This window comes from Lissotriton vulgaris, chromosome 6 (genome assembly GCF_964263255.1).
Source record: "Lissotriton vulgaris chromosome 6, aLisVul1.2, whole genome shotgun sequence".
Classification (NCBI taxonomy): domain Eukaryota; kingdom Metazoa; phylum Chordata; class Amphibia; order Caudata; family Salamandridae; genus Lissotriton; species Lissotriton vulgaris.
In genome coordinates, this window is record NC_141694.1 from 63,081,112 (window position 1) to 63,093,186 (window position 12,075).

Here is a 12,075-nt window from a genome sequence, read left to right on the forward strand (position 1 = left end):
GCTAGGTTCACTTGGTGAAATACCAGCCAGGCCACATTAAATTACCTCTTCAACTTATTTAATTTTTAGAAGCCAAACTATACAATAAAGCATTCAACTTCCAAATATGCACTTTTGATAGATACACAATCAGGAATGTCTAGATATTTTCTCAGCTTGAATCTCTCCTATTGCCATCTTTCTCCCAAGCTGTGCCTCACCTAGCCAGACGCCTAATGCCCAATACACATCCTGCCTATGTTGCTTCCATGGATTAACTCCTGTAACACATTTCCATCTTAAAATAGAAAGCATTACAAATTATTAAAATTACTTTTAGCAGTGCATGCCACCCCATTGACATTGCTTCACTTCATCATTGGAGGAGTGTGGCTCACTGCTTAGAGCGGCAGTCCCTGGTATAGAGGTCTGGTCGGGACCAGGGTTCAAATCCCGCCTCGGCTGAACTTGGCGGTTCTTGGGCTCATAATTCCTCGGACATGATTTCTCGCCTCGGTGCCTACTCTGAGCATGAGTCCCACGCTGCAACTCTGGGCAATAGCTTGCTTAGCCTCCACAACGGCCCCCTTACAGCGCTGGGGATGCCTGGTTGCACCCTGGGGATGCCCAGGAGTGGACATTTCACGGGGAAAAGCCAGGATGGGTTCCCCAGCGGTATGAGTACAGCGCCAGGACACACTGCTTGCCGGGGTATCAGTGCGCTTTACAAATACATCTACATCTTACATCTTACATCATTAAACCTAATTGCATTGCTAATGCCTTCAAACAAAAATGCATTGCCTACCTGTTTCAAAAGGGGCCAGCCGAGCTGAATAGCAGTTTGTTGGCATGTTACACTGTCGTTCCAAGCAAGAGAAGTGTAAACTGTGACCATCAAAGCAGAGCAAATATCCTTTAGGAAAGGGAAGACAAACCATTACAATTCAATGTTAATGGAGCAACATTTTCACAAGTGTAAACAGAAAATGTATTACGTTGCATTTGAAGGAAAATATGAAACATACAGCTCTGCTTTCTGAAAGTACACTACCTTCACAAATCAAGAGACTTTAGGTGAGGATTTGTACAAAATAATTATAATAATAAGTATTGCAAGAAATGAATGGTTCAGGAATGCAACGTTTAACTGTTTGAGTTAAATGGTAATATGGCAGTCTCCAACAGTCAAACAGAGAAAAAGATAGCATGGAATAAGAAAATGACTTAGTAGGATTCTGGAAGCTGGTTCTGTATATACTACACCAAAGTGAGGTATAGTGTGCACAGAGTCCATGGGATCCCCAAAGGTATAGCACAGGCCAAAGTAGATAATACCTCGCTCTCTTTTATGGTAGTATGGTTAAGCAGTCCGGCACATCAGAGGGTAGTGTTAAACATTTGTTGTACACACTCAGGCAGGAAATGTCATACACTGAACAACTGAATCCAGACCAATTGTTTGTATAAAAAGTTATTTTGTTGTTTTATTTCTATAACCAAGAGTTACTTAGTATTAGGTAAGTAAAACCTTTCATACAATGTCACTTTTCGAGATACAGTGAGCACTGGTTTTGTAGGAACTTTCAGATTACTTTTGCAGAATGAGAAAAGGGTTTGTAAGCTGTTCAAAAACAATTGAAATTACTTTCAGATTACTTTGTTGTTACTTTTCTAGTTTGGCATGAAACAAACTAATAACATGGTCTAAGCATCACAGAACATCAATAAGCAGGTTAACCTGTTGAAGGCTCCAAGTTACTTTTGCTGCAGTACAAGACAGTTCAACGGAAGATTTTGCAGAGAAAACCCACCATACAATTCTATGGAGAGAAACAGGGTTTTATTTACAGGTAAGTAAACAATTTTAGAATGGAGTTTTGGAGGGTAGAACCAAGGTCCCAACGGTTCAGGTTGGCACTCAAGATGCACCACCAGCTGCACTAAGGTAGTTGGATGCAGAGTGCAGGGCGCCAATGTTAGCCAATGGGGATCGGGAGCACATCGGTTGGAGGCTGCTCAAGGGCAGGCCACTTGGTCTTGGGAGTCAAGACCCTAAGTTTAAGGTCAGGATAAAAGGGTCCTAGGTTGGCACCATCGACCGCACCACAAGCGGGCGCAGGGGCGGCCGGGTCATGGTGCTCAGGATTTGTTGAGAGCCGAATTCTGTCCTATGGAGGATGTCGGTCAAAAAAAGGGACTGCAAGATGGGCCCAGAAGAGTGGAGGATAACGTTGAAGAGTTGGTGGACACCAGGATACCGTCGGTCGGGCATCTCAGGACTCAGGGGCTGCAGGTGCAGGGGTATCCTTTTGCATCAGGTTCTTCTCACTGGTTCTGGTCACGGTGAGGTGACCCTTCTGAATGAGGCTGCAGGCATCGAGAAGGTTGGTGGAGGTCGTTTAATACTGGAACAGGTCAGGATCACTGGTTGGACCTCGCCGGTGTGTTGGGCCACTCGCACTTGGGCCGTGTTTGTCGGGGAGCAGAGTGGTGAGGACTCTCGGATCCGGCTGGATCTGGAGTCTTGGGTTGGTGTTGGACAAATCCGGTGTCCATGGGAGATAGGGGTTCTTTGAAAAGGCATGGCAGGTCCCTGGGGTTCTTGAGGCTACTGGCTGCAGGACAAGCCAGTTGTAGCTTGCAGGTGTTTTGGAGGAAAAGACAGGCTGGTAGGACTTAGGCCAAAGCAGTTGTTGTCGCCCTTCTCTTCTGCAGCACGACTCTTCGGTCCTTCTCGTCAGGTCTAATCTGAAGAGGCAAGGTTCAGGGGTGCCCTTAAATACTAGATTTAGGGGCACTGTAGGGGTGGGCAGGTTGGGACCAATGGGCCCCTTCCCTGGGGTGTTTACACCACCTAGAAAGCCACCCTCCTGGGGGGAGTTATGGGGTGAGGCCTCTTGATTAGCATTGTCCCCCTTTATTCATCATAGCAGGGACTGGGAGATGGCCTTCACTTTGCATCCCCCACCTGAAGGGTGCGGATACCTCCCTTCAAAGCTAGGTTTCCCCACCGGTTATTGCTCCCAAAATGGGGGCCAGAACCAGTGGGAGCCAGTTGCTGGTAGCAGCAAAAGCCTGGGGGTAGCAAACAAAGGCAGCAGGCCTTTATAGCTCCCTCGAGGACCCTGCCCATCCTGCGGGTGGAGGCATGACACTTCTGCCCAGGATGTGCTTTTTTTCCAGACCCAAGTAGCGGAAGCTCTCTACCTAGGGGTCCAGATACCTATCTGGTGGTGGCAGATGGCTGGGAGCCAGTCAGAAAGCACACCAGGGTTGATCGTTTTTCAGGGTGCATCTCCAAGATGCCATCGGAGTGCATTTTCATTAAATCTCACACTGACATCAGTGTGGGCTTAATGTGATGGAAAGTTTGACACCAAACTTCCCAGACTTCAGTAAAGTGTTAAGGTGAAGGGCCTCTGAGGGTGGCACAATATATGCTGCAGCCCTCAGACGGCCTTCCCTGGTCACACGGCCCTTGGTACAAGAGGTACCTTTTACAAGGGACTTAAATGTGTGACAATTGTGGGTATAAGGGTACCGTTTTGGGAAAGAGCACAGAGGCAGGGGCCTGGTTAGCAGGATCCCAGCACACACTCAGTCAGTTGGCATCAGGTATCTGGCAAAAAGTTAGGGGATAACCATGAAAAAAGGGAAAACTTCCTATAGTACTTTGGTATCTAATTTGCGAAATTTAAGCTCTTGATCACATTAGTCAAATAACTTGCTAAGGTTTGCTTTGTCAAATATAGTAATCATATTGTATAACTCCTGTGTGAGCACAACAAAAACGACTTGGATTACGCCAGAGACCTCTGTCCTACACCTCCCCAGATGACCGCCCCACCCAAGGAGTGAGGCATAGTGTCACTACTGTCAGATGTGGTTGGGAAAAGGTAAGGGGTGTGCCCCGAACCAATCTCAGTTCGTTAACCACCACTGCAGACCTTGTGCAGTTCCCTCTGAGATCTGGACTATGTCGGAGAGATTTTGCTGATGCTGCCCCCACCGAAACGTTAGCTTCCACTTGTAGGAAGCTGGTTCTTTATGTGATAGATCTCAAAACTGATATACCATGTAAGGAGTCCAGAAGTCCCCTTATTAGTGGACAGGGGCTTGCTATGTAATCCCAAAGTGCTCTGTCAGGAGGTAGTGTGGTCAAGCAGTCTTGGACGAAACATAGAAGAGTACAAGACAGCTGCAAATACAAACACTGATCAATAAATGACACACACGATTTAGGGTGATCCACAACAATTTATAAAAATAGCAAGTATCTTTATGTATGCTTCGGCATTAGAGAAAAATCTTTCAGTAAGCATGTTTTTAAATATAAATTCTTCTCAGTTCAAAAGTGGACACTGCAATTTTTGCGTTCTGCAATGTTATTCTATAGTAGAAAGAAAAGGTTCTGCAAACGGGTAATGTAAAGCGAAAGGGAATAGGAGCACACTGCTGACACGTCTAAGCGGCATTACCTCTTTGCATCTTGGTCGATGTAGTATGATGTTTTGCGCTCAGTACAAACTTCAAAAATTTCTTAGCTAATGCCACATTTTTAAAGCGCATCACTAGACACGTGTTTCTGGATTCCTCCGTTATCAGTAGGGAAATAGTAGTTAATTGCTGGGCATGCTGCCACTCAATTTTTTCAGGCAGAATTCCATTCCGGGCACGAAAATGCTCCCGAGCTCGTCAGCTAAAGCGGCTCTTTGCATCTTGGTCGACGTCAGGCATAATTCCACTCCAGGCACGACGCTGAGACGTGTCAGCAGTGTGCTCCTATCCCCTTTTACTATATAAAAAGGCTCCCTTGAGCCGCTTGAGCTGACGAGCTCGGGAGCGCCTGCGTGCCCGGAGTGGAATATGCCTGGAATAATTGAGTGGCAGCATGCCCAGCAACCTACTACTATTTCCCTACTGATGACGGAGGAATCCAGAAGCAAGTGTCTAGGGATACGCTTTAAAATTTTGGCATTAGCTAAGAAATTTTCGAACTTTGTACTGAGTGCAAAAAATCGTACTACATCGACCAAGATGCAAAGAGGTAATGACGCTGAGATGTGTCAGCAGTGTGCTCCTATCCCCTTACAGTATATAAAAACGGTCCCTTGAGCCGCTTGAGCTGACAAGCTCGGGAGCGCCTGCGTGCCCGGAGTGGAATATGCCTGGAAGAATTGAGTGGCAGCATGCAAAGCAACCTACTACTATTTCCCTACTGATGATGGAGGAATCCAGAAACACGTGTCTAGGGATATGCTTTAAAAATTTGGCATTAGCTAAGACATTTTCGAACTTTGTACTGAGCGCAAAAAATCGTACTACATCGACCAAGATGCAAAGAGGTAATGATGCTGAGACGTGTCAGCAGTGTGCTCCTATCCCCTTTCACCAGGTAATATAAAGCAGCATACAGGACCAATCTCCCGGAGTTAAGGTGAGTGAAGGGCAAGGTCCAAGGCAGCACCAACAGTACACCACCAGCTGCACGGCCGGGTGCATGGTGTAAAACAGCGTCGGGAGCCCAATTGGTTTCTATGGAGATCGGTCACTGCGAAAAGAGGCTGTAGGATCTGGCTGGAAGGCCAGTCGGGGTGAACCAACAGCGGGGGTTCAAGGCTTATGATCCTCGGGAATGTAGGGGCACCCGAGGTCCTCTTCTAAATGGCTTGGGAGCGACGGATGCAGATGCGTTTTTAGGCATTGGGTTTTCTTACCAGGAGCAGTCGGGTTGAGGGGATCTGCATGCAGAGGCTGCAGGCGATGTTGGGGAGTCCACAACGGGTGAAATCATGATGGACTCTAGCTCTGGAGGACCTTGTTGGCACTAGTGGCTTACTTCGACTCAGGTTGGAGGAGACAGTTGCAGTGGTGGCTTCAAGTGTTTGGTTTTGGCAGTTCCCAAGGCCTCTGTCTTCGCTCTTTGAGTTTCTGCAGGATGCAGGGAACAGTTCTGCTGTTTTTGCGGAGGTCTTGATCTTTATTGAAGGTAAGAAGACCGCCCCAGTGTTGGAGGCACTCAGCTGCAAGACAAGTCGTTTTTGGCATAGGTTCGACAGAATGGCAGACAAGAGAGCAGAGCTGGAGGCAAGTTAGATGCTCTTTTCAGTCTTCTGCTTTTGCGGTTGTTCTTCGTAGGTCGTCAGGATCTGAGTCTCTGGTACAAAGGACTCCCCTGAATACTGAATCTAGAGTCTTTAGGGGAGTGTTCGGCATTAGCCAATGGGCTAATGACCCTTGGGGTCACAACACACCCTAAATGACCACTTTCTGTGGGAAGGGGGCATAACCCTGTCCCAGAATTCTTAAGTATGAAATCACAAAGCTGGCTACTTCTGAAAAATTGTGTCCAACTCAGGGTAGCCCACCTTAAGGATTGTACTAGCCTGGGGGTGGCACCCCTACCTGACTAGCTTATTTTCCCACCTATCCAGGTGCCTAAGGAGATCTAGACAAAGGGGGTGGCTTCTTCTGTGAGTGGAGCCAGATTCACATTACAAATGCGGCAGCTGCTTAAAGCTTGCTGCCCAAGTAAGATAATCAGCAGGTCATCCTGTGGGAGGGGGTATTACACCCTTTTCCTGGACAGGCTTGTGTACTGGGCCTCCTGAGAGCAGAACAGAGTCTCGGGTGACAAGTTGGCAGAGACTAGCGAGGGAGCACACCAAAGGCTGGTAGGTTTTCAGGAGGCACCTCCAAGGCGCCCTCTGGGTGCAAATATTGATAAAATCAACAGTGTTGGTTTATCAATACGAGATGAGAGAGGCCTGGACATCCCCTGAAAAGACAGTAGTCCTCAACCAGGTGCGGCGTCTAACAGCCACTGTCGTTGAAATAGCTCTGCCCAGTGAGTCGGACGTGTTAAGCCCACAACAGATGTCGAACTTTGCTGCATCTCTCCCGTCTGACACTGCTTGGGAGAGGATGGCCCGGGCCTCCTCCAGAACCTGTGGCAGAACTCGTGCAACCGTTTCCCACAAAACGTGGGAATAACAGGCCATTAAGCATGCAGTGTTCACCGACCGCAACATAAAGTTGGATGAAAATAACTTTTTTTAACCTCAGCTATTCAGCCTGTTGGATTCCCTATCCAGTGGTGCAGAAGGGAATGCGCCTTGGCAGGTACAGGCTTGAACTAGCAGTCTCTCGGGGGTAGGGTGGAAGGTGAGGAAAGATGCGCCACCTAATGCAGGGCGATGGCGGCGGGCAATGGTTCTATTCACAGGAGCCCCTGTGCTGAGCCTGGACCAGGTTCCCAGTAGGACATCAGTTAAGGCCTCATTGAAAGGCAGCTCAAGGCCCAGGACCTTAGCTGCCCTTCGCACCACCGCAGGGTATGTTGCTCCTTCTTCTGTAGCTTCACCCAATTCCTCACGCCGGTACATGTATAAGAGAGGCTGGTCTTGTAAAGGGTCCAGCAACCACTCCCAATCTTCCGCCATTCCTAGCCCTTCAGAATAGGACAGAGGAAACAAACCAGAGCCCAAGGGTTCTATCGGCAGCTGTATCGGCACCAGTAGTTACAGATCCGGATGGTCGGGGAAAAGAATGGGACCGGCGCCGCAAAAGGGAGTCTGAAGTGTCAGGAGTCTCAGGATCGGGACCGGCTTCAGGGAGGGTCACAAAGTTCAGGCCAGAATCATCAATGGGGAGGCATCAGCACCGGGGAATATCTAAGATTTAAATTAGCGAGCTTTGAGATGTATCGTAAAAAGTGGAGCATCATTGCAAGTACAAAGTGTTTCCACTTTAAGGTAAATTAGATGGTATCATAGCGGCACTATGCATTGATCAATAGTCTTAGGAATGCTCAGATCACCAAACTCTAGGTCCTTATGAGCTAAGCCATTTACTGAAGGGAATGTGGATTGAGTTGTATTATTTGTTCCTTGCGTAAAATTGCTACACATCTAGCTTTGTAGTAAAGTAGGCTCTGCTTTCATGGTTACGCCCACTTTTTGCTGGTGTTATTCTGTTTAATGAGTAGTCTGACTGGAATCCTGCTAATCAAGGACCCCAGTCACTGTTTTATCTCTAAATTTGACAGTGGTAGTTACTTTGGTATCTTCCCAACTGGCAACTGGTGTATCCTTCTAAGTCTCTAGTATATGGCACCGAGGTACCCAGGTCATAGGGACACAAACTAGGACTAAAGGCCTGCCATTGCATCCTGTGTGAGTTGCTTGCACCTCTCACAGCAGATATTTCCTTATATCTGAGGTCACAATACTAAAGCATATATGTCACCCCTATGGCAGGCTGTTAAGTCCTGTGGGCAGGGTGCTTAGTTATAAGTGAGAGGGTGCCCCTGCATGAGCAAGACCCTCCCTACAAACCAGGGAGTTGATTGTCCAGTCTTTGTAAGTGCGGTCAGAAATTTAATACATAGTGGACATCAAGTCAATTTCGAGATGTCTAACTAAAGGGGTACCACAGGGCTCCTGTTTAAGTCCACCTTTGTTTAATGTGTACGTTGCCCCCCCTCGCAGCACTCCTTCAATATCGGGTTTATCCCGATTTCCTACTTGGACGACACTCAACTCCTTTATTCTTACAATAAAGATACCCCCAACATCTAAAATATGTTTGCGGAAGGTATGAAAGCTATAACATCTTGGATGAGTAGTAATTTGTTGCAGTGGAACGCAGGGAAGACAGAAATAATGCTCTTCAAGGATGCGGTCACCAGCTGGTCCCCTAGCTGGTGGCCAGAAGAATTAGGTCCAGCACCATCTCCCAAGCCAGTAGTCAAAAATCTAGGGGTACTAATAGATAATGACTTGAATCTGGATGAACATATAGCAGTAACTAAAAGAGCGTGCGTTCATGCCCTGAGCCTGCTTGTTAAGGTTTTTCATTTTCTCGCTGTATCCACACGCAAAACCCTTATCTATGCCCTAGTACTCAGTCGTTTGGATTGCAGCAAAGCTTTGCTGATCTCTGCTAAGGTATCTGCCTTGCACAGTCTTCAGGTGGTGCAGAACACAGCGGCTCGTCTGGTAACCAGTGCACCTTACTGTGCCCCCTCACTTCCCCTAGTACACAAACTTCACTGTCTACCTATTCACAAAAGAATTAATTTCAAAATTTGCTGCATAGTTTTCAAAGGCCTAAACCAGATGGGTGGTGCCTATCTGGCTGATAAACTAGTCAAATACACACCATCACACACCCTTCGTTCTGAAGGGAAAGGCCTTCTTGTCATCCCCCGTGTCAAGCAAGCCAGATTGGAAGGAAAATCGTTTTCCTACCTGGCCACCAAACTATGGAATCAATTGCCCCTGGACATCCGCCTTACCACTAACTATCTAGGCTTTAGGAAAAAACTCAAAACTCTGCTTTTTTAACTCTGCACCCCTTACCTCGATATGTCCTTAGCGCAGAGATACCCCATCTGGGGTGATTCAGGCGCTTTATAAATGATATAAATAAATAAATGCTGCCCCGAAACCGGTCATGGTTGGCATCAAACATGTTCGAATTCTACCCCAAAAGCGATTTCGGTGTTGGATGTAGGATCCCATTTACTGGGGGTCGCTTCTAGGGCGCCCTCCTGTATTCCTGGTACCAGCCTTTCAGGGTCTAACAGCAAGCTAGTGCTGCTGCCGACCACAGACAGGATTCTGCCCTAATGCTGCTGAGCTTGAGCAGGGAAAGGCAGAATTATAGGTTTCCGGTCACAGGGAGGTGTGGGGTGATGGGACTTGCCAGCGCCACCAGACTCCTTGCTTACTCCAGTTTGAGCCAGTTCAGGGAGCCCTTGGCTCCCATTCTGACGTGAAACCGGACAAAGGACATCGAAGTATCCTCCCCTCCATCACGCCCCTCCTCTGGCCGGGACCCCTGAATTGTTCGAACACTTTCCCTGGGGTACTTAAGGGCTTACCCGTGGGTGGCTCTTCAGATTCGTTGTGGGACTAGATTCAAACCCGAAACCACCTCAACTTCGACCGTCTGCGCACCTGGGCTTTGATGGACTTTGCCTGGAACTGAGATCACACCAAGGAAGACTCCTGCTGCTCCTGTTGTCTGCAAGTCTTCTTCGTTGTCTATGTCTGTGCTTCTTCCAGGTTCCTTTCCAGGCCTGTGAGCATCAAGGACACCAAAGGTATTCTCCCTTGGAGTGAAGAAGTCACTACCCTGCATCTGCAAGCACCGCCACAAAGCTGACCGGTCTACTGCTCCTGACGTCCAACTGACTTCGAAAGGCTCAGCAACACAGGTGCTGGTTCTGCAACTGCAACTTTCCCATTGACCTGCAATGACTACGTGGCAGAGTTTCCACTCTGCACATAGCCTCTTTGGGGTTCTTGGGTACTTACCTTGGGTGGTTCTTTGTGTCCCCATCCCTTCCGCGTCTCCTGGTCCAAGTCCTGACTTCGGTCGCAGTTTGCATTCCACTTATTTAGTATATGGTTTGGTCTCCCCCTGGACACCACAGTGTATTATGCTTACCTACCTCTTGCAATTGAAGTATTACTGTGTATTAGTACGGATATTTCCAGCTAGGAAAAATACCAATATGTTAGTGAGTGAATAAATAGAAATATTTCTATAACTACACTGGGATTCTTTTTTGTTCAACACCTACTAGATGATTAGATGTGGTAAAACAAGCTCCTTAACAATCCTTTTGGACTAAGCTTGAAGGCTGCTCTCCACAGCTACCGCTTAGAGCGCTTTTTATGGTTGTCTAAGACCACTAAATTCACCGTAAGGGTTGTCTGGATTAGTGCAAAGTGCTCCACCTAAATAAGTGTACACCATATAATCAGCCAGCCTCCTACAGGCTTGAATTCAATTGGCTTCTGAATGGTCATATTTCACAACTCTGTGTACCAATGGCAATACGGTCAAGCTAGAGCCTCATGGATTCCTTTGCATAGCTCTCTCCAGATTATGCATAGCATCATTGCCACAAGAAATATTAGCGGGAATACATACAGGAACCATCTGACAGTATTCATTGCAAAGCCTTCTCTCTTGGAACACAGGAAGGGCCACCTGCAGGCAAACACTGCTTTGAAACACCAATTTTAATTGCCCACTAGTGGTTGTTTGAATTCTGCCTGCAGAGTCAGCTCCATTAAGTCATTCTACATCCCAGAAACATGCTTAGCAGAAAGTTCCATGTTGTGCTAGATTACCCATAGAACACGTTTTTAAGCTTCCTGAGTTAAAAGGTGGGACCAGGTTCCTCCTTGCTTATTTATAATACAAAATGATGTGTTGCCTAACAGCATCATCACCTCTGGGTTTTCCACCTTTGGTTCAGAAATCCTTTCAAGCAAGTCCAACTACTATGAGTTCCAACAGACTAATGTGAAGATATGACTCTTCCTTCATCTATGTTCAGACCACTGACATGCAAGTTCTATAAATGCACTCCCCATCTCAAATGTTATGTTCATTTGGGGATTGCACAGCAATAAAGTATATCATTCTTCCCCCACCACCAACACAATATTTCTGGGTGTAAGCCAGACGTCATTCCAGTACCAACGTATTTGCTGCCATTGCAAAATCAGATGTTCTCATGCAGAGATGAGATTCAGGTAGCAGTAATATACACAATAAAATGCTTCCGAAAAGAGCTTTGTCCTTTCTTACTGCTGGGTTTACCTTGGATATTAAATGAGGAGCTAGCCACACCAGCTTGTTTCCTCATTCCAGAGCTGGAAACATGCACTTATTTGGGGCAAATTCTTGCAGTGTTATCGAAGCCTGTTCACCCTCTTAAAATAGCTCTCATGTGAATACCAACCTCCTCTTGTGCTTGACAATAAATAGAATGAGGTCACTCCACAGCTGGTATTCAAAAAAGCAGAGGTGTTGGTAAATTTATCAGAGACTACCTCCAAAACATTGACATGCTTCCCTATGCAATCCCCCATTTGATCCTCCCTATCAGGAGAAATCATGCAAGGTGAAGGGATCCCAGATCTAGGTTGTGCAGCCATTGACATAACCAAAAGAGTCAACTCGGTTAAGAATACCAGCAGAAGCAGCATACATTGCTTTGTATTTCTTCCCAATTTGCAACAAGTGGACGGATGGTGTTGCAGGATTTCTCTTCAAGAGAAAGTTTCCCAT

The 12,075-nt window shown here is 46.9% G+C and overlaps 1 protein-coding gene across 1 annotated transcript in view; it reads right to left on the reverse strand.

The window, feature by feature from the left end:
- The window catches only part of LOC147706789 (exportin-5-like), a 1,247,062-nt gene that overhangs the window by 303,880 nt on the left and 931,107 nt on the right, over positions 1-12,075 (reverse strand). Inside the window, exon 28 of the mRNA XM_086925922.1 lies at positions 788-895. Coding sequence (XP_086782048.1) covers positions 788-895 — 108 coding nt within the window. The remainder of the gene's footprint in view (positions 1-787; positions 896-12,075) is intronic.